At 40.8% G+C, this 22,631-nt stretch overlaps 1 protein-coding gene across 1 annotated transcript in view; it reads left to right on the forward strand.

The window, feature by feature from the left end:
• ADAMTS12 (ADAM metallopeptidase with thrombospondin type 1 motif 12) overlaps positions 1-22,038 on the forward strand; it is a 143,455-nt gene extending 121,417 nt beyond the window's left edge. Inside the window, exons 18-24 of the mRNA XM_056514235.1 lie at positions 769-979; positions 3,030-4,178; positions 9,274-9,426; positions 12,068-12,241; positions 13,819-13,965; positions 15,741-15,894; positions 18,316-22,038. Coding sequence (XP_056370210.1) covers positions 769-979; positions 3,030-4,178; positions 9,274-9,426; positions 12,068-12,241; positions 13,819-13,965; positions 15,741-15,894; positions 18,316-18,551 — 2,224 coding nt within the window. The 3' untranslated portion in view covers positions 18,552-22,038. The remainder of the gene's footprint in view (positions 1-768; positions 980-3,029; positions 4,179-9,273; positions 9,427-12,067; positions 12,242-13,818; positions 13,966-15,740; positions 15,895-18,315) is intronic.
• The last annotated feature ends 593 nt before the right edge of the window (positions 22,039-22,631 follow it).

The following is a 22,631-nucleotide window of genomic DNA, read 5'->3' on the forward strand; positions in this document are numbered from 1 at the left end:
GAGAAAAAGTAGTTGCATGATTCTGGAGAAATGCTGAGGTGAAACAAATGTAAAGGGAACAGCTCTTGTTGCTAAGGTGTTTTGCATTGGAGAATACTGTTCTAGAGGAAAGAATTACCCTCAGTTTGGTGGAAAATTGCATACCACAGCATGGACAGAGGGACAGTGCTGCAGGGTACTGATCTCATGCAGCATAGCTGTGACTAACCTGCTTTTGGGGCTGTGTGCCTCACTGCTTCCCCCAACAGGAACAGGTCTTGTGGAGGTAACCCTTACAGAGAGCCAGTTTGAGTTTTTGTGCAGTACTGGCTCCCTTTACCCATTGGACATGGTTAAAGGGGCCTTTTCCACCTCTGTGCTCTCATTACAGACTCCCCAGTCATTCTCATTTGTTAACTCTTCTGTATTGAGGTAGCAGTAAACAGGAAAACATTAGGATGGAATAAATAGAGTACTTGTTTAAGTAGATTTGTTAGCAGTTCCTCAAATTTGGATTTGAAGGACTACCTACTCAGTAGATTTTTACACTTTCTTGAAGCATAACACTTATTGCATACTTCTGTCTGTAAATCCTGCCTACTTCTGCCTTCTGTCTTTCATTGACTGTCTGGTACTAGAGCACAAGGAGTGATCTGAACTTAATGTAAAGAGTATGTATCTGAGCCCAGATTTTAAACTACTGGCTCTTTTTCTTGCAGTCTTTAACCTTTTCCTTGACGTGCTTGTGGTGGTTCGTTTTCTGATGTTTCTCACCCTGCTGGTTTCCAGGTGGTGGGCAGGGGAATGGCAGAAATGTTCAACCACATGTGGCCCAACAGGCCAGAAAAAGAGAACTGTGCTTTGCATCCAGACAGTGGGATCTGATGAGCAGGCACTGGATGTCACGGAGTGCCAGCACCTGCTTAAGCCAAAGACCCATCTGTCATGCAACAGAGATATCTTGTGCCCATCTGACTGGACAGTGAGCAACTGGACTGAGGTAAATTCATGTCAGCTGAAACACTGAACTTTTTCTCCAAATTACCATTAAAGTCAGCAGAGAGGACCAACTACCTGCTGTTTTGCCTTTTCAGTTTTTTTCTAAAATACTTTTCTATTATTTAATGTGTTCACAAATCCTTTGTGGGAAAAAAAAATAAGCAGCCCTGGTTTCTAAAGACTTTAGGAAGTGTTGCATGTTAACTTGCTGAGCTTTTGGGGACTGTAGAATGTAGTGTGCTTAGTGCTAAAGAGTCTGTGTGAGAGCAGTGGCTACTGTGGGCCAGACTGGGGGGATGAATACCTCTGTAGGTCAACAAAGTATTTTTAAATTCTTTACATTCACATCTCTTGAACCCAAGGCTCTGCCTTTTTCCCATATCTTTGGGAACACATGGGAATTTTTCAAAGCTGCACCAGGAGATGTTCAGGTTGGACATTGGGAAGCATTTCTCTCCTGGAAGTATAGTCAAACGCTGGAACAGGCTGCCTAGAGAGGTTTTTGATGTCCCCAGCCTGTCAGTGTTTAAGAGAGCATTTGGGCAATGCCTTTAGCAGTGTGCTTTGACTTTTGGCCTGCCATGAAGGCAGTTTGAGTACAGGATTGCTGAGAGTCCCTTCCAGCTCCAAATACTATCTTCCCTTCTTTTTTGAAGACTCCTCTCTTGTCTTTCTCATCAGTCTTTTTTTTTTTTTTTTCCATTTTTTTTCATTTTCTCACTGCTGTGAGAACAGTCACATACTGAACTAAAAAGATCTTATGACTGTATTGGATTGGTTTATTCTCACACACTATCATCACAGAATGCTGATTGTTTTGTTAATTGAGTAACCCCCATATTTTAAATACCTGTGAAAAAACAGATTGAGCTTACATGACTAGTGGTACAATTACATAGGAATGGCACACTGCTGGTTCTCATGTGGTGTTGGATTATATTTACAATTACTGACAAAAATACATTTTTACACCTGCAGAAACTGGAGAGTGTAGGACAGTCTATATTTGACCTGCACAAATGACAGGAGCTGATGAACCTATCTACTGTGAGGCTACTCTGGTTGCTTTCGTGCTCCTGTTGCTGCAGAGCTGATGTTATTTTACAGCTGTGAACAGCAGAGTGCCCCAGCAACACAAAGTCACTGGTGTTCCTACTGCCCTATGACCCAGCTCTAAAATGAGTTAGATGTGCCAGGGGCAATAACGTCCTGCAAAAGGAGAGTTCATCACTTCATGTTGAACACCTGGTTAGGCTTCCTTGCATTCTAGGAAGAATTCTTCCAGTAGGCTTTTTTGTATCATCTCCATTCCTACTCAACCAGTCATCCAGCCCTAGTATCTCAAACCAGAGAAGTGTGATTTTACAAAATCCTTAGTGGAGTGACAGCTGCTTGAAGGCATGGCTGTACCTGTGTGCCTGAGGATGAAAAACATCACAGGAAAGCTGGGTCTCCTTGGTTCCCAGCACCCTTTATACACAGCAGTGCTCTCCTTTAAATAGAAGCCAGGTTGGCTAATTATTTTCAGTAGTCTCCAATTGAGGAGAGACATGCTAGAAGCTCTGGCAGCAGTTCATGGTTCTACTAAGACTGAATGAAAAATCCATTTGATAAAGTCAGTGAGGGTCTATGAGCTGCAGAGAAATTACACCATAGCAGGTTTGTGGCACTGTGAGTAGCACTGAGCTAGTCAGGTAGAGGCTTGATTACAGATTTTTAGTCTGTTTTTTTGTAAACCTGGCAGAAAAGATATTGGTTAAATAATTTTCTGAGTCAGTGAAGAAATCAAATTCTATCATATTACTTTGATATTTTGTCTTTATCATGTAGTCTTTTTCCACTACTATTTCCCCAAGGTGACATTTACTGTCAAAAAATTTGGAAAGAGCTCCGTGGTAGCAGAACATCACTAGAATGAAAGGCTTGTTCTTCAGGAAAAGCTTTGTAATTGATTATTTGTCATGATTCTTCTTATTATAAACAAATGTTGTCTGATACTTCTGTGCAGTGGAGTGAAGAAGGGAGATACATTAATTCTGTTTCATTTGCAGTGCACAGTCACTTGTGGTGGTGGAATCAGGACTCGTAATGTCACTTGTGCCAAAAATAATGATGAGCCATGTGACAGTTCTAAGAGACCAAACTCTAAGGCCCTGTGTGGTCTTCAGCAATGCCTTTCTGCTGGAAGATTTCTGATGCCCCCACAGGCACCCAGAAGAGGCAAGATCATAATCAGAAAAACAACTGCTGATCCTGAACGGAGTCTTCCTCGCAGATTACCCAGACCAAACCCCAGGCTCCATACAACAACAAAAATACCCAAGCATGAAAGTGTAACCCCCTGTCTGCCTACATCCTCTGGTTTGGTGAATGTCTCAGGAAAAGAGGGAGCAGCCAACAGGACATTACAAAATAATTTTGCTGAATCAAGCGATGTTTACAAACACCCAGTTGTTTCTACTGAAAATAGCTCATATCAAAATAATACTTCATGGCCTTTTCATAACAACTTAAGTACTGAAATTATAAGCCATGCTGAGAACACTTCTAAAAGTGAGCCAGTTTCTACTGCAGAGAGGGAAATGCAAAGAAGTGAGGACACTCCTGTTTCCTCTTTTACCAGTAATCCAGAAATTACTTCCAGCTATGATTACTTAACTGAGGAATCTGACAACACTGATGGGCCACTTGGAATCAGCCAGAAAACAGTTGATATCTTTTACAGCACAGAACTCAATCCTGAAATCAGGACCAGAAGCACAACCTTGGACACTGCCTCTCCTGTCACTCAGAGTGAGACTGTGACTTCTCAGTCCCCACCAGCTTCTCATCACAGAGACCCTTCTGTGCTCAATCCTGTTAGCAGAGCAGCACAAGGGCTGGCATTTCCAACAGCAGCAAACCCTGTCAGTCTGCAGGTTGATGTGCCTGTTGTAGAGGTAACTACCCCACAGGCACTGGTTACAGAAATACCCACAGGGCTTGGTGGTGCACCAAGAAGTCAGACTGACAGCAGAGAAGAAGTAAAGCTGCCTGACACCATAGCTACCAGCACACAATCCTCAGCTCTCAAGCATGCTCTGAACAACCAAAGTGCAGCCTCTGAGCGTGTTTTAATCAATGTCACAGACAACAGCCACGTAATAACATCCAACAGTTTGCCAAGTGATGCCTACTGGATAGTAGGCAACTGGAGTGAGGTAAGTTATTTTTTTCTCTAAGAAGTGGAGAGTGTGAAAAACTGTCTGAAAAATTGCTGAGGAAATGAAACTTCTTAGTTTGTCACAATTTTCTGAAATCAGTATCATACATATGAAATACTTAACACAAAAAAAGCTAGTGGTAATTTGGGATGTCTAAGATTAGGTTGCTTATAGAGAATGAATATAGTCATCAGGGGCCTTACCATACTTTACAAACTTTTGTTTAATACCCTTCCCACTGTCAAGTTTTATTTTTATGTAAAAAAAGAGTTCCTTTTATGCTAATGGATTTTATATTCTTGAACTCATGATACCTAAAGTAAGAGATGTCTGAACCAATAATCTGATTTTTTGATGGCCTTCTTTTACCAAGCTAAAAAGGATCATATCTGGAAACTCCTTGCACTGATCTACCTCTGTATTGATGGAGATTTCTATCAAAAGTCTCTTTCTGTGTTCTGTTTGCTCTTGGGTCTGCTGGGAGTGATTCACAATCATAGAAATGCAGAAATTCAGGGCCCAAAAGGACAGCATGGATGATTAAGTGTATCCCATGTCAGTGGAGGCGTATGTAGATCCCTGAGACCGTGCTGGATGCAGACAGTGAGTGAGACCCCTGCTCTGTCCCCAGTGCATCAGCACTTCTTCAGGACACTCCTGTGCCTTCCTGTGAGAATGGCCATGTTCTAGTGGGACAGGTGAAGCATTCCCTCCTGCACACACCCCTGCTTTTAGATCTGCTTGGGTGCTGCGGGAGTCTCTGTATCGGGATGGTCCTCAGGGACAAAACTCCTGCGCTCTGTACGAGCTGGTGTTACAGTTGCGGTTTATTGTAAGGGCGTGGGGATACAGAGTCCTGCTAAGGGCTGCCAGCCGCAGCCCAGGGCAGGACAAAGAGAGAATGGAAGAGAAAGAAGTAAGAAGATAAGAGGGTGAGGGAGTGAGGGAGTAAGGAGGGGTGGTAGCAGTAAGAGTAGGTAAGAGAGAGTAAAAGCAAAGGCGTAAGAAAGCGATTTCTCATTTACAATACAATAAATCTTCTTCTATGATGAATATTCTAACCAGTCTAACACAAGATACAAATTCTATAGCATTTACATACAGCCTATAAGAATCCTTACATTACCATAGTGTGTTATACTTTAAACTCTAAAAACTACTCTTTGGCCCCTAGCAAGATCTTCTCTGACCTTTGGACTTGCTCTCAGAAGAAGACATTGTTCTATCAAGAGGGGATTACTTTAAGCTGGCCATTCTATTCTCTTCTAGTTATTCAGTAACTGAGGTTTGGTATCTCAAAAGTGGCCTTCATTTCAATCTCGTTCATGGTTTCCATATTCTCAGAATCTAAGCATTCACATTTGTAAGGTCTTCCTGGTTCATCCTTTCCAACAGGTGCAAGACCCTGCAAGAGAACATCAGGGGAATGGTTGTGGCCCCAATCCCCCACAACCTGAGCAAGTGCCTGTCCTGTAGAGATGCTACAGTCTGTTCTACTCACTCATTATCCACCTTGAAATATTTTCCTTATACATAGCCAACATCTTTCATACTGAAAATGAGGATTCTCTTTTTTTATATGCAGACTGTGAGGGAAAATTATCTTCTTAATAACTCTCTTGGGGTCTGACATCTAAATTATTTTGAGATTTTCCTTGTGTTCTCTAAATACCTGGAGACTTCATTGTTCTTGCTTCAGTTTCATCAGTGATGTTAATTGTGGCCCCAGTGGACGTATGGCATATAAAATCAAATAATTACTATCATTTTATTTATTACCCTCTTTGTGAACGCAGAAACGAAATTTGTCTTGTTTTGCAACCATCTTGCTTTAGTGTATTCAATTTGTGGTCCATTGTGAACCCTGGATCCCTACTACAGTATTTCTAGATCAGCAAAAGTTCTCAGTTACATTCGGGATCTATGTGTGTGTGTGTGTGTGTTTATGTGTGTATGCATAAAAAGTTTCCCTAAATGTAGTATTTAATTTTTTTTTTTATTTCAGGTTACTGCTTTCTTACAGTTTTTATTGTGATGAGGTGTCACTGAATTCAGATTTCAACATTCCTGCCTACTCTCCCAGCTGTCATCATCTTCAAATGTCTTAAATGCATGCTGTCTCTCCTCATTCAGTTAGTGAATGAAAATGCTGGGGAGAGTCTGGCTTTGGACAGAGCCCTGCAGAACTATGTGTGAAATGTCTGTTCATTTTGACGTTGGACCACTGAGAACCACATATTACAGTTTTTCAGTTAGTTGAACACCCATCTTGTTATTATTTCACCTAAACTGTATTTCCATGTGCTAAAAGAATACTTTGCACAATCACATAAAACTGCGTCACACCAGCCAGCTCCTTATTTTCATTAAATTAAAATGTTCCCCTGTCAGAATATTAGGATATAAAGGATATTGGATTCAATTATTAATAATTAGAGTGAATTATTTCTTCTAAATAGGTCCGTGTAGGTTTCTCTATTGCTTATCATCTTCATTAGTATTTGCCATTTTTATCTTGATTGTTCAATAATTTGATTTTTATCTTCTTGTGAAGTCTGTTTAGGTGAGGCATTCCATTTGACCCCAGATAGGACTTTTTTTTTTTTTTTTTCCCCTAGAGATAAAGTGAAAGATGTTCTTATCAAATTTTCTGGGATTTTTCTCATCTGTTATAAAGATTGATTCTCAATAGTTCAAAGATTATTAAATGAACACTTGGATGAATGTAGAGATAGGGTTAATACATTTGGTTTCACAGAATTGGTGAAGTCCGTTTGAGGATACTTAATGCATCTAACTTGGTTATTCTTTAATAATTTAGTAATCTTTTGCTACTCTCACTCAAGCTGTTATTTGTTGTTAAAATAAAATTTTTGGGAAGTGTGAACTTCATTTTTCAAGTTTGAAGAAGTAGTAAAAAAGAGAATTTGTGGAGTCTCCATCTCTGGAGATATTCTGAAGCCATCTGGACATGGTTCTGGACAACTGCCTCTAGGTCACCCAACTTGTGCAAAGGTCCTTTCCAATTTCAACCATTCTATGGTTCTCTTAATAAAGTCAGTTATTCTCTTTCTCCTTAAATAGTTATCTATTTCATATACACGCCTCGAGTCTGACATTCACAGAGCCTTTTCTTTTTGTTCATGACTTTTAACTGATTTTCAGTCTACAGTTTTCTGACTTTATTTTTGCTCTTTCTGTTTGCCCATCCTTAGTAAAACTTTGAGTCTGTTTTTAGGTGACATCTCTCCAAAGCATTGATATTTCAAGACCACTGCACCTACCCTGATGAGTGTCTTGCTGTGCTCTTTCTTTTTCAGTAGGCACCAATATTTTGACATTGCTTTGCTCTGTAGGAGATGTCCATACTGGCAAACAAATGGTGCCAAGAGCAGTGATAGTCACTGAGGTGGAAAGGTGTGACATGTCCCATAACAGGGCTGGCACCTGTCCCCTCAAGGGAGAGGACTAATTTGAGTGGGGCAAAACAGTGCCCAATTCCACCGCTGCTTGTCTGTAACTTTTACTTCCTTTACTACTACTTTCCTGGGCCATTCTGGACAGACATTTTTTCCTTTCTAAGACCTTTCTGGGAAGCAAGAATACTGCATTACCATCAGATCAGCTCGTTCTAATAGCCCCTTTGCTACTGGTCCTGTAAAGTCACCTGCACTTTATCCCTCTGTGCCAGGAGGAAATCTTTGTTCCCAGATGTCAAAGGGAAAAGCAATATGTCTTCAGAAACTTACTTAGCATCAAACAACAGTCAAGAAAGCTAAGGATTTATCCTGAAACAATTTGAAGTATTATGCCTTTCTCTCTTGACACTGTGCCTGCATGCAACAGAAAGAATCCTGCTGTTTCACCTTTCTCAGAGTCTTCCTCAGTGTGATCTGCTCTGCATCATCCATGGAGCAAAGTGGCTTTAGTCAAAGACTAAGCATCCCTTCTGTAAAGCCTTGGTGTTGTTGGACTGGTACAGCAAAGCTGGGTAAGGCATCAAGCCATCAGAAAGCAAGACAAGGGTAGTCTGCCCTTTCAGTCAGAAAATTGTCTTGGGTAGGTGTGTCACTAGGCAAAACTGAGCAGTGGTAAGCAGTTTCCTTTAACAGGACCTTTGTGGCCACTTGGACATGCATCCCAGAAATCACCATGAGATCAAAAATTTTCAGTGTTGATTTTTTTTCCTGCCCTAGCTTCAGCTAAAGCTTCCTTATTTTTCCAAGGACGCTTACTCAGCATTCCATATTTAACTTTCCCACTTCCATGCAGGGAGTTCAAACCACACAATAGCATTTGCTCCCTTCCTCATTTTGGTGACTTAATCCAAGATTATTTATGCTGTTTCTCATGCCAGCTACAGGCTGCTTACTGTTTGTTGAATTTGGCTCTATATGTACAGTTCACTGACCCACCCTTTCTAAGGAAGACAAAGGTAAGTTAGTGTCTCCAACCACTTTTCAACCCTTCCTGCTTCAGAATACAATGACAGTGTTTGGGGTTTTTTGTGAGGAGTGTGCACTCTTGGGATATGGACTGGAATAATCAATATTCTCTTTCCTCAGACACAAAAATCCTCCCAAATGTTGAAAACACTAAGCAATATCCTGAATTAATAATTTAGAGAAACATTTTCCTCTACAGTTTTCCTGAGATTCTCACATATTTATTTAAGATTTTCAGCATCATGCACTCAATTAACTGACTATCTCATCAGCAGTATTAGGGCTAGAGAGAGAACAATGCTGAAGATTGAATGCAATTATGTTTTACTTTGGATCTCCAAAGATAATAGGAGAAGAGAGTGGAACAGCTGGTACAGATTTAGAATGTCTTGGTAAGCAGGAGTTTACCAAAGAAAAGAAGTGCATAGTATAAATCAGGATTTGTATAGTCTTAAGAAACCAAAAAAAGCCCTCTTTCAGAATACTAAGTAAAATTTAGGTGAATTTCAAATGTTCTTTTGGGTCTCTCTGCTAATATATGTAATCTAAAATGGCTCTAGATATTTATATTTAGGTTCCAGAGTTGTTTCCAGAATGATGTACTAATGTTGAGTTTGCCCCTGGTCTTTCCTCTTGCCTTTGTGCAGTGCTCTACCACCTGTGGAATGGGGGCTTTCTGGAGACATGTGGAGTGCAGCAGCAGGAACACATCTCACTGTCAGGACATGAAAAAGCCTGATGCTGCAAAGAGATGTTATCTCCGCCCATGTGCTAGCTGGAGAACAGGAAATTGGAGCAAGGTAACTTCATTCAGAGCTGTGTGTGAACAGTAAGCTTGCAAATTTCAGTGGGTGTGAAATTCTGAATATCTCATTTTTAAAACAATTATTTACTCAGTGAATGCATACATGGTTCCCAGTTGACCATTCAGCACTAATTTACTAATTTCCTGACCAAGTTATATCTGGAAACACATCTGCTGTGAATTTTATTCTTGTGCTCATTAACTCTTGCATCTAGAGCCAAAGCAGGACACACTGCTCATGCTCTATGGAGATCACAAGACAAAGCTGTACATAGTTGCTTGTGGCATCTTTATAATTTCTGCCTCCAGAGCCATATCTTAATTTTAAAAAGCAGTGGGAATTTGGGAGAGGGAATTGTCATGTTCCTGTTGGCCATCCCTTGTCACCATCTCTTATACAACATGGTTTGTTCCCCATTCACGTAACCTCTAAGTTTTACATTAAAAGAAAAAAGAAAAGAAAAGAAAAGAAAAGAAAAGAAAAGAAAAGAAAAGAAAAGAAAAGAAAAGAAAAGAAAAGAAAAGAAAAGAAAAGAAAAGAAAAGAAAAGAAAAGAAAAGAAAAGAAAAGAAAAGAAAAGAAAAGAAAAGAAAAGAAAAGAAAAGAAAATTGTACTGGAGAGAATGCCCGCTATGTATAGGATTCTGTTTGGTCCTGGTTTTGTACCCATGGCTGGATCAAGGGACAGAAAAGTTTCCAGGGTGCTAAGTGGAACCAAAGAATTGTGTGTGAATCCCGTTTTGATATTTTAAGCTGTGTGAAGAACACCTGATAGGACTTTGGTGACTTCTTGAAACATTTTTTCTTCATGAAGTCTGAAAATTGAGTTTCAAACCACGGGTTATTTTTCAGGACTAAAAAGAGATAAACTACAAAATTCTGTTTTAAATATTATTGATTTAATAAGGAAAAAGATAGGTGTCTCAAGCTTTTCCAGTACAGATCATTTCTCTGGACAGTGTTGTTGCCATTGGGCTAGAGGGCAGATTGATACAAATAAAAGGTTATAGTTACAAAACCTGTGTTATTATTGAGCTCTTAGACGTAAAATTGATTTGTACAGGAATTACATGCCTCTTTAGAAAGTTCAGGAAAGGCCAAGGCTTTACATAACTACATTTAAGCCTTTGAAATTAATTTTAAAAGATACATAGACATCCTGCCCTTCCAGCTGCAGTAGGGCAATTTCACCTTTACTTTTTCTTCATAAATGTCATTGCTCTTGCAACAAGTGAATGATGTTCATGTCACAACAAATAGCTAGCAATCAAGTTTAGTGCTAAAATATAGCAGGAAGCAAATTTTTAAAAATGTCAGACCAGTTATGAAACAAGTTTGAGGCAAGAGGCTTCTCCTATCAGATTTGTGTTACTCTCCTAATTTTCCATCAGGTGAACTATACAAATGCAATTATGATTTCATATATAAAAATGGTTACATTTTGCTTGCTTTACAAGTGGCAATTTTTTTTGTTACTAATTTCAAACATTTTTAAGGCACTTTGTCACATCAAGGTTGGGCTTGCTGCTCTTGCATAGAGCTTTTTCTGTTTTTCTACTCCCGTTTAATTTTTCTCCTCCCCTAAAAGAAAGGTGCTTCAAACTAAATCTTAAAGTCTGTGTTTAATGCCAGGTATAATTTGCATTTATTTTGGGAGTTTCAGTTTCTTTCGCCGTCATTTCTGTCTTATGTTTCTATCCAGAGACAGAAACCTGTCCTGTGGACAAGAGTAAGGATTCCCTTTCCATCCATTCTTCATCTCCTAGAGGAAGTATTACATTCAGGTTCCTTGCTCAATTAAAGGATGCTTTTATTTATGCAAAGAAGAAGAGCATCAGTTGCTATTGCATCATAGTGGTAAAGGTGAAAGGCGGTCTGAGAAGTTTTCAGTGCTGCAGTTGGCTTTAATTTGCTTTAATTCTGCTTGAAAACAAAATGTATATTTTTCCTGGGGTAGCAAATTCAGTTCTTCCTCAAGAGCAGGAAAGGTCCTGAATTTTGGTGCCTGGAGACAGGACCTGTGATCCTGCATGAGGCTTGGAAGAAGCTCTGGCTAGGAAAAGGAGACTGGAGGGGTTCACTTAGCTCCTGTCCTCAGCAGAGCTCTGAGCTGAGCAGTGATTCCACAGGCTGTGAGTGAGGTTCAGGGTGCCACTCTCTTCTCTCCCATTCTCTCAAACTGAGGCTGCTCTTGGGGTATGGAATCTCCTGGTGTCATGGATGTGCAAGGAAGGTGAGGGTGGGAGCTTCTATTCACTCCCTTTCTCTCTCTGAAGCAGCTAAGGAACTGACAATATCCCTGCACACAAAATCCATTTTTGTATTTATTGCATTATGATTCTTTCACTGTGACGTTTTTGGAAATAGCTAGCAAGATTTCCCAATTAAATACATATCCACATTATTAATGGCCATAGCAGTGTAGCAGGGGAAGTACTCCACAGCACGTTCTGGGTGTGTGTGAGGAAAACCACAGTGCTTAAGCCTCACGACAGATTGGTTTTACAGTAACCTGGAAATTCCTTCTGTTCAGGATGCTCAAAGCTCGGGCTGTCCTCCTGCTCTGTGACTGGGGAAGGTACAGCCCCTCAGCAGAGTGTCATGTGGAGATGTGCCCCACTCTGTTTTGTGTACAGTGCTCTGTGAACTGCAGTGGAGGCTTCAAGACCCGAGACGTTCACTGCATCGATGTTCGGGAAAAGCGGCTGCTCAGGCCTTTCCACTGCCAGCTACTCAGCTATAAACCACAGTTCAACACCACCTGTAACACAGAGCCTTGCTTGCAATGGCACGTGGAGCCCTGGAGTGAGGTACTGTTCTTTAAAAGGTTTGTGAATCAACAGTTTCCTTTCAGGTAGCAGCGGCTGTTGGATCCCGTCCTGTCAGGTAAAATTCTGCTCCAAGGAGGACACACAGCTGGTGAGTTATTGTGTATGATTACAGCAAAAATTAGCACAGGTGTTCATGAGGCTTCCCAGGATCATTCCTAGGATTGCGTGTGATTTACAGCTGGAGCTGTAAATTACCATGTCCTGAAAGGGAGAAGCAGATGGCCTGGAAGAAATTTATTTTACTAATCCTGTTGGATCTGTAAATGTGGTTCAATTAGATGAATCCTTTCTGCTGCTGTTTTAATGTTGCCTTCTCATTATGGCAAATTTAGAATTTTCCTTTACACTTTTGGACTGAAATTTTATGGAGCAAAGGCTTAGACCAGACATGAGATAAATCTGACTTTTGGGTCCCTTTGTAATATAAATCTGTGCCAACAAGCTCAGAGGCAGCCAAGCACATATTTATGTCAGCTAAAGCATGTGGCCTGATTATATTTTAGAATTTAACCCCACTGAAAGCAGCTCTGGAGAAAGTGTCACGATATTTGCAGCCCTTTGGACCTGATGCTTTGGGATTTTAAGGGGTATGATCAGATTTTCTTTACAGGGCACTAACAAATCACACCTGGAGGAGACATGGGTATGCCATCAGAGCAATCAGCAGGGGTTGGAAAAATAAAAATAGCCAAATGATTGCATTTGTTTGTCAATTAAAATACTTTATACACTAGTCCAACCCTGGCAGTTGTCCTCATGCTAAGATCACTGGATAGAAATGGATTGAAAAGGTTCATTTAGCAGATGTCAGATATATTGTTCTGTCCATAGGGGTGCAATTCCTTGTAGGACAGTAACAATGCATTATTCAAAGTATATTTAATGCCTTATTTCATATTAGTGTATGAAATGCTTTGTGAATTTCAGGCAGACTCTACTACAGACTTAGTGGAAAAAAATTGAAAAGTCAGTGGATAAGTAATTCTAGAATAGGGACAGAAGAATGTTTTAAAAAATAACCTGGGTCACTAATTTTGTATGACACTTTTACTGCCAAAGAGTTCAATTATTGTATGGATTGAATTTTAATGTCCCCAAACACCTTATAAAAATGAGATGCTGCATCTTACTTATGAAGTTGTTCTGTCTTCAGTTAATAGTGCAGATTAGTCCTGCAGACATACGACCTGTAATCTAATTCTTGTTAGAGATGGTACTGGTGTTGTTGATGTGAAGAGCAGATCTTTGATGCCAACACTGTGCAGCCACTTCTACTCTGCCCTTTCGTCCTTCCAGTAGTATGTGCCAGGAGCAGCTTTTCCCCATGTAACAGCTTCTTCTCAGTCTCCTTCCAAGCACATGGAATAAGTGTCTCAGCGCAGAGCTTTCCTTCATGTCTGGACTTCAGGACATGACGTACAGTCTAGTACGTCTTTCTAAACCCGTGGGGCTGGGTTCTCGTTACCTGTGGCCCCACATTTCTGAACGACCCCGTCCAGCCGTGTGTCAGTTTGTGGTTTCTCCCCTCCCCACTGTGGCCGTGCCCCTCTTTGCAGTGCTCGCGGACGTGCGGCGCCGGCCGGCAGGAGCGGCGCGTCTCCTGCCCGCGGGAGGGGCTCTGCGACTGGACCGAGAGACCTGCGGCCGCTGCCTCGTGCAGGACACAGCCTTGCACGCGGTGGGCTCACCAGGCCTGGAGACAGGTGGGGTTCAGTTTATTTCTGATTTGTTTCCTGGCGTGAGTTGGCCGTGTTTGGTCGTATTATCCACTTGTCTCTGAACTTCAGCGCCTGTGGCAATGCAGTTTCTTATGCACAGCTGCAGCTGCAAGAGAACTTCTGAAAATATTACTGAATTTTTCATAGCCAGCCCATGCCTGTTCCTTCAGGTGATAGATATTGTAGCTTCTACTTTTTGTTGCTATATTTGATGTCATTGAAGTCTGGGATTTTTTGTCTTATCTAAGAGCAACAGAGTTTTACTATTAACATTTTTCCATTGCACATTTGAAATTTTCCACTGTTTGAGACTATTGGAGGGGATCGGGTTCTCCATACAACTTTGGGAAATACTTTACTTGCCCACACAAAGAGAAATTCTGAATTTTGACCAATAGCCTCTTAGTACCTGGAAATCTTTTTGGCAAATACAAGGTTTATCTTTGGGGAACTTTCCAGTATCTGCTATACAAATTTATCTATAAAAAAACTAGTATACATAATAAATTTTTCCCTCCAGATTCCTTAATAAACATTGCATACATTACAAGTACTCCTCAAAGCAGAATGGAATATGAAAGGAATGCTAAAAGCAGAAGTCACAAACCAGGAAATATTTAACATTTAACTCCTGATTTAACAAACCAGGAATCTCATTTAACACAGAAAATTCAATGAGTTGATTTTGACACAAAGCAATCAGATGGGACATGACTATAATGTAATGTAGAGTTAGTGTAACACTTAAATATGGAAGTGAAGTGTGTAAAATAAGTAATAGAATACCAAACATTATAGCAACTGTTTTACTTATTTATCAATCACATATTAGTGTATTCATTAATACTTTATAAAAGTGTTTTAAACATCAATACATAGTTGTTGCAGGAATTCCTAAGATCTTTCAATGGACCTCACACCAGTACTATTGTGCTTCATGTACAGAGATACACATTAGACAGGGGATAATTTGCAGAAAAAGGCAGAAGTTCCACTCCTGCCTTCATCTCTTGTGCTTCATTAGCTGACATCCTCTATCTGCTGAATTCTTTATCTCATTTATCTGCTGACACTATTTATCTGTAGAGAAAAAAAATTTAAAACTAATTGGGATTCTCAGATGCTCTGGGAAGTCACAGGAATTAAGAATTAAGAAGTAAGCGCATTTACAAAATGCAAATGTAGTGGAAGATATTTTAAAATTCTTTGGAATTTATGGCCTTCTGCGTGCAGCCATAAAAGCAGCTGGCAGTTCTTTTGTGGTCATAAAGAAAGGGTAAGCTCTGTTTAAAAGCCAGGAAAGAAACAAAACCTTATTGGGATTTTTAAAAAATCTTGGCTTGGTTGTTTATAAACCTAACATTGCAATCTGTTATTCATCTATTTATCTGTGTCAGAAAACACAGGAAGCAAAAACTGTCCTAATTTGTATGATTTAGTTTACAAGTCTCTTAATACTGTAGGACTGGCATTGCAAATCATCCTTTTCCTCCTCTGTAGAAAACAGACCTCTCCCCCTATTTATACATTACAAGATGCTGTATTTATACTGTTTACCCTCTACTGTATCCTGTCAAATCTGGTCACAATGCACCATGGAGGTGTCTGGATGGAGCACAGAGTACACAGAGTACTATAATGCCATTATTTCTGGATCACTTGGCAGTTTTAGCTTCCTGTCATGTCCCAGCTCAAACATTGCTATATTACAAAATTTCCATGTAAAAAAATATTAATATATGTTAAAATTGCTCTTTCAGTGTCCTGTTTCTTGTGGAGGGGGCATTCAACAAAGAACTGTGAAATGCATGAATACAGAAACTAATGAAACTGAAGATGACAGTATGTGCGTGGAAAAAGCCAAGCCCACAAAATATCAGAAATGCAATCTGCAAGAGTGCAGGAAAAATACAGGTAGAGTAATACACCTGCATGAAACAGTTTTCTCCATTTGTACTGAGCTTCTGCAAAAACTGGGAGCTGGCTCAATCCATCAACTTCTTTTGAGTAGTGTGGGCTCAGTAATTTCAGGTCACCCTGGCCTGCTACTGCTCAGCTGCTCTGTTGGCAGAGCCACACTGTTGTCTCTTCCAGCACTTCTGACACTGTGTTGCCATGATGGGGAGTGCAGTCTCTGAGCATGCATCCCTAATTTATGATGACACAACTAAATTAGTAGGTCTGCTTATATTGATTAGCCTGTTTTAGATAATGCAGGCTGCAGTGAGGACTGTGGAAGGACACACAGTGAGTCCAAACAGATGCCATTTCTTTAGATATATCCCTCTATGGAAGCTGTAAATTCTGGACTGGGAGTGCAAGAAAGAAAATTCTTAAGACACTGTAAAAAAAATCAGTATCCCATAGGGTGAGACTGTCCCAAATCAAGAGGTGGAGAGAAGTATTCTTGTGAGTCAGAGTGTCCTGAAGGCCCAGGAGCCCAGCTGTGTATATGATTAATAGCCCAAAAAAAGAGGCATCAAAGGAAGAGGAAAGCTTTTAGAAGGATACACATCTTTATGTGCAGTCTGTGTAGTGGTGTAACCAGCAGATACCCTCAGATAAAGAACAGCAGCAGCTCACAGCCCTTCTAGAAAAACTTTCAAAAGCCTTTTGGAAGATGATCTTCCCTGTTAGTCAGTGCTAAGGGTCTAATCTGACAGTGAGACAATGGTTTGAATCCTGAGGGTAGTGCAGATCTGACATGCTCTTGAGAGATGCATCACTTCTGCTCCTGTCCAAAGAGTTTTAGCACACATTTTGCCCAGCGGTGGATTGGTCTGCTTATTTCCTGTCTCTCTCATGTTCAGAAAGACAGATTCAGATAAACACTGCCTACACATATTAGAAATAGTTATTTCTGTCAATAAAAGCTCAAGTGGCCCATAAAACATAAGAAACGCCCTACTGGATAAGCAGTGGTCCAAGCAGCCCACCCTTATGTGTCCAACAATGGCATTAGAAAACTCTACCTAGCAGAAATGCAGGAGGTTGGTGCTTTTTTGAGATTGATTTCCATGATAGTCCTCCAGCATTTCCAACTGGCATATATTAGGACTATTAAAAGTTCTCCATGTAGTGCCTTTATGTTTAAACTTCCATTAATGTGTTGCAACTCCTTTTGATGCTGTGATGCTGTGAAAAAATGTCTAAAGCTAATCTGAACCTCTCCTGTCTCAGCTTCAGGCCATTTCCTCTTTTCCCCTCACTGTAGGTGTGGCTGACCCCCACCTCACTACAGCCTCCTTTCAGGTATGTACAGATAGCTGTACATTCCCCTGGATCATCCTTCTGACCCTCCTATAGGAGGGCATTACATTTGCTAATTTCCAGTCAGCTGGAAATTCTCCAGTTAACCAGAACTGCTGATAGGTGATTGAGAGTGGTTTGGCAAATTCTCTCACCAGTTTTCCTCATTGCTCTGGGGTGGGTCCCATCTGGGCCCAAGGACTTGTGAGTGTCTTAATTGGCAAAGCACATCCCTAACAATCTCCTCCTGGATTATGGAAGCTTTTTTTTGCTTCCCATCCCTAACTTCCAGCTCTGCGGGCTGGATATCCTGAGGACAGCCACTCTAGAGGTTACATCCCGCTGTGAAAAAAATCTGCTTTCATCTGTTTTAAACTACCTTTATAAAAATTTCCATTGAGTTTTTCCAGTTGCAGTGTTGAGGGATTTGCTGGAGAACAGCCTTGCTAATATACTGTCTTTCTCCTTTTGCAGACCTTTTCTTCTCACAGCTGAGGACCTCCAGTTTCTAGTATCTGGCTAAATCTGGCCCATCTCAGTTCATTAGAGCTAGCACAGACCTACCAGCATGGTAGTACAGACAGCAGCAGTCCCTGCCATGTTCTGATGTGCAGGAATTAAAGCACAGCCAAGCTGAACATGCAGTTGCATGTGCATTGTCTCATTGTCTGCTCTCTCCTGCCAGCCCTGGCTGGCTGTGTAGCACTCTGCCAGCCCATGCTGCTTGTTGTAGGGGCAGTTACAAAAGTACCAAACTCAAATCGTTGTTGCCAGGCTTTCTGGGGCAGCTCTTATCAGCAGAAAAGTCAAAGTGGAAAACATAGATCAGCTGTGTCTGCCACAAAAATAAAGTCTCATTGAACAGTCATGAGTTCTGTGCTTTCCAAAGCAGGTCATGTGTTCACTGAAAGATCCTAGAATTCCAGAGGGATGTCAAGCTAACCCATAATAAAAGGGAAGAGAAAGCCACCATAAATAAGACCCTTAACAGACATGACAGTCTGGCACAAAGCAGTTCAAAATTCTAGATATACTGGGAGTGTGGCAGCAAAATGCAGCTAATTCTTGTCATCTTCTTCAATACAGGGCTGCCCTGCAGCAAAGACCAGCTGTCAGTTCACTTCTGCCAGAGGCTCAAAGTCATTGGCAAGTGCTTGCTGCCATCAATACAGACTCAGTGCTGCTTCACCTGTAGCCAGCCCCGAATTCGTAACAAAGCAAGACATGGGGATCAGCGAGGCTTCAAGCAACAAAGTTACACTAAATCTAGAAGAAAACCACCTCAAAACCAAGAAAACAACAACCAAGCAGCTTGGCACTAGTTGGTTTTTTTCTTGTTTCCTTGAATCGAGCTTCTGTTTACAGCTTTTACGTTCCTTATTTTTTTCTGAACCATCCAGCATAAATGGAAATCTGAGATCAAAACTGGGAAAACGCATCACCTACGGTTATAAGTCATAATTTACTGCTTCAGTTTTTTATCTGTAATAGTCCAGAATTTGTAACTTAATTTTCAATGTACCAACAGCTAGTACTTCTTAGGCATGTGTAGACTCTAGAAACCGGCTTGCAAGAATTTTCTGATTTTTTTGTAATGAATGTTTAACTTGTTCTTCCATCTCTTTTCCAAAATCCACTTGAAACACCAGCACTGCTTACTCAAGGGTGTTCAATGAAAGTGGCCCTTGAGGCAATAGACACATACCTGTGCCATGGGCCAGTTCTCTTCATGCTCGCTTGCCTTTATTTTTTAGGAATCAAGGTGAAGTGGCAGTGTTTCTCTAAATTCATTGCTCACTTCATAAATTTAAAAGCAGAGTTTTTTCATACCTGCTTATGATAGGTGGGATGAATTGAAACATGTTTTTTTTCAGGAGAAAAAAATCTTCGCTTAGTACTTGACTGAACCTCTGAAGGATACCTCAGCCATAACCTGTTCTTGACAGTTTTCTTCTGCTACAAATGTCTTGCTGTAACCTAGAAACCCATAACATATGGGCTGTTAAGTTCCCAAATATGTTTTAAGCAGCATTTCTTGGTACCACAAAATCCAAGCTGTTTGCATCTATCACCTTAATAGTCATAGAATCATTTAGGTTGAAAAAGGCCTTTAAGGTCAAGAAGTCCAGCCTCTAAACCATACCCCTAAGTGCCATATCTAAGTGTCTTTTTTACACATTTAGGGGAGAAACCAGCAGTATCTTTTAGACAGTTTTATACTTTCCATCTGATAGAATAATTTCAGCACGAAGAAAAATATGGTTTTGCAGGTCTTTTGCTAGACAGGCAATAACATTCTTAAGTATCATCTGTAGTTCCTCTCAACTAAAAATTAACTATCCAAGGCCATTTGAAATTAGATAAGGCAACCAAAATAAAACTATGGCCAGTCTCTATAGCTGCAGGTATTCAGACACAAATTATACATGTCATCAGGACATAAAAAGCTGTCAGGAAGCTGATGGAGCATAGGGGCTGTACCAGCTTGTTCTGCAGCAGAAATTTAACCTTGACACTTATCCTTTGGGAAGAATGGTGTTCTCTCTCTCTTGACTTCTCACTTCCACCAGTTTTATGTTAGTGGTCGGTTCCATTTAATTAAAAAACGTTTCTGCTGCTGAACAGAGGAACCAGGAACCTTCAGTGTAATGGTTTCCACTCTTTACAGCACAAGAAGTAAAGGAGTCACATAGTGAGAAAGCAAAAGACTTCTAAGCTGATGTAGGCAAGGACAATTGGAAGTTGAGTCTTTTGCATTTAAAAACTGAAATCTTTCTGTTCTTTGACAAATAAAAAAGGAAGGATGGAGCAATGACCTGGCCTAGCTAAACAGTTTTGCTCCTTTCATGTTAACTTACATGATAGAATTCAACTTTACAGACTTAAACCTTTCCTGCAGCTTCAAATGTGGCATGCAGGCATTTCAGCTGGAAATTTCCCATATGTGTTTTGAAATCAATTTTACACCATCAGCATAAAGGCCAACTAGCGACTGGAAACTCTGTAATTCACACAGATATTGAGTGATAGAGCTCTGCTTTCATCCAGTATCTCCCAGCAGAGCATAAGCCCACATTCACAAGAGCACTCTACCACCTACCCACAGCAGACTTCTCCCCCAGTGCAAATCCATAATCACAGTGGAGCTGAAGGCTCCTGGGGCAGGAGTCTGAGGCCCAGAGTAGTGTCTGCATAGCTCATGCCTCAGGCATGAGGGCATCACTAGCCAAACAGCATATCTGTTTTTTAGCTGTGCTTCACATATATATTGTAAAAGCTGCCCAAACAAACTTCAGGGAACCGAGACTGGACCCTTTGAACAAAACTGGGCATTTTGAAAAGAGCTGGACAAGAGCAAACATTTAGATTCCTTTGGAAAATTCAGTAGGATTTGGACACGTTGGTTCTTCTGGCTTTTTTAAAAATCTCAGATTTGCATCTACTTACCTTACAAGTTCAGATTGCAGGGAAACGCACATTTTATGCAGTATATTGTGAGACACATGGTGATGAATCCAAGTGTCACTGTGGTTACAGAACTATGACTAGCAGTAGCCCTTTTTCTAGACAGACCTTTATGAAAGTGAGGTATTTCAGCCTGGGTGTAACGTGTTAACCTAATGATGGCCACAAGTCAAACTGTCATTTTTCAATGTCAAAGGTTTCTGTCCTTTGGCAAAAGACTTACTTCTTCACTTGAAGTCTCTGGGAGTTCAAAATATGCAGCATGGCAAGGTTAGATTTATTAACCTCTGTGATGCCCATATAACCCCAGTTTTAGGTGCTGATAAAACAAAATCCACTGTTAAAAATGTGGTGCTAGGTTAACAGACATGGGGATGACTTGCAATGGTGCAATGCGTGCATGCACACACTCTTACAATAATATGTCTGTGGTGTTGCTGGCCAACGCCAGACATGATGCTTTTTAAGTCTCACAGTTTGCTTCTCTCCTTCTGGGGGCCCTTGAGCAATAGAAATCTGGGCAGTTCTTATTCCTCTGGACACTGAAGTATTAAATCCTGTGCAGGAGCAGAGGTGTCCTGCCTGATTTTGGAAGGATTTGGGCAGGGCTTGGGCTCAGGCTGTGTGGTGTAGAGCACAAAACAGCCAAACAACCTGGACTGGTGGTGCTCCTCACATTCCCAGAAGCATTCTATAGGATTTGGGCGGGACAAAGTTCAGTGCATGGGGTACCTGCATGACATTTTGTCCACAGAGGCCAGCAGAAGGAGACCACAGGTATGTGAGCTAATGAGAAAGGAGCTGACTGAGTGGATGGTTATGGTGCATGCCTGCAGGAGTTGTCCTTTCCAGTGCTCCTTAGGGCTAGTATGGAGTTAAACCATTTCTGCCTTCGTTGTTTTCTTCAGGGAGCTGTTATTTCATTAGAAATTAATAAGAGTGAATAAATTATATTACGGACATTAGTCAGAATAATCTTTCTACCCAAGGAAATGCAGTCTTTACTGTTTCTCAGCTTAAAACTTTAGGGAAAATACTGTGACAGCATGAACCATTTCAATAGAGCAGTGCCACTGCTATTATGACAACTGTTCTTAAGTAAAGGTGGATTTAGGATGTGACCCAGATGGTCATTAGTCTCAAAACTGAATTGAATACTAAGTGCAGAGCTGTGTTATCAGTGTATTCTCATATTAGCCCGAGACACATCAGCTTCAACAGATTGCTCAGGAAAAAATGTGTATTTGCCACATTCACAGCTTGTTCTAACATTTCAAGATTTAAAAAGCAAACTATGATGACGTATTTGTTTCAAGCTTCAATAAATGGCATTGCATATGTTTGATGTCTCTGGTATTTTGTGTTTCCAGTGCAAGAAGATTCATACAATGGAACTGCAAGGAAAAAGCAAAAACCCTAAAAATATATATTTTACATTCCAGGGATCCCCATCACTGAGTTGTTTTGGTGCTTGATACTCCAGCATAAAAGAGATCGTTAAAATGGGTGAGGTGGAAAAGCAGAAGAATAGGGCATGGTGGTAAGAAAAATATACACTAAAAGGCTTCATTACCTCCTATGAAATAGAGGAAATCTTAATACTTCTAGTCTAAGGAGATATGTTTTAATTTGTTGGTAGCAAGTGTGCCTATTGTGTCTATTGAAGAGTTGTATATAGTATTACCATGCCCCTTGCCCCCACGCTGAATCTTCTCAACTCACAGTTTGCCAGTTCTGCTGTGCTTATGCCCAGAAACTTGATCAGACCAGCCCTGGTCCTTGACATGCTGCCCAGAGCACAGCCAGGCTTGGGCAGAGAGCACCATCAGCCCTCACTGTGTCACCAAACTCCACCCCTGGGCTCAGCCCCACAGCACCCCAGGAACTCTGGAAGTTGCTCCTTCTTGCTTTAGAAAGCCCAGCCCACAGGAGCAGCC

This window comes from Oenanthe melanoleuca, chromosome Z (genome assembly GCF_029582105.1).
Source record: "Oenanthe melanoleuca isolate GR-GAL-2019-014 chromosome Z, OMel1.0, whole genome shotgun sequence".
Classification (NCBI taxonomy): Eukaryota; Metazoa; Chordata; class Aves; order Passeriformes; family Muscicapidae; genus Oenanthe; species Oenanthe melanoleuca.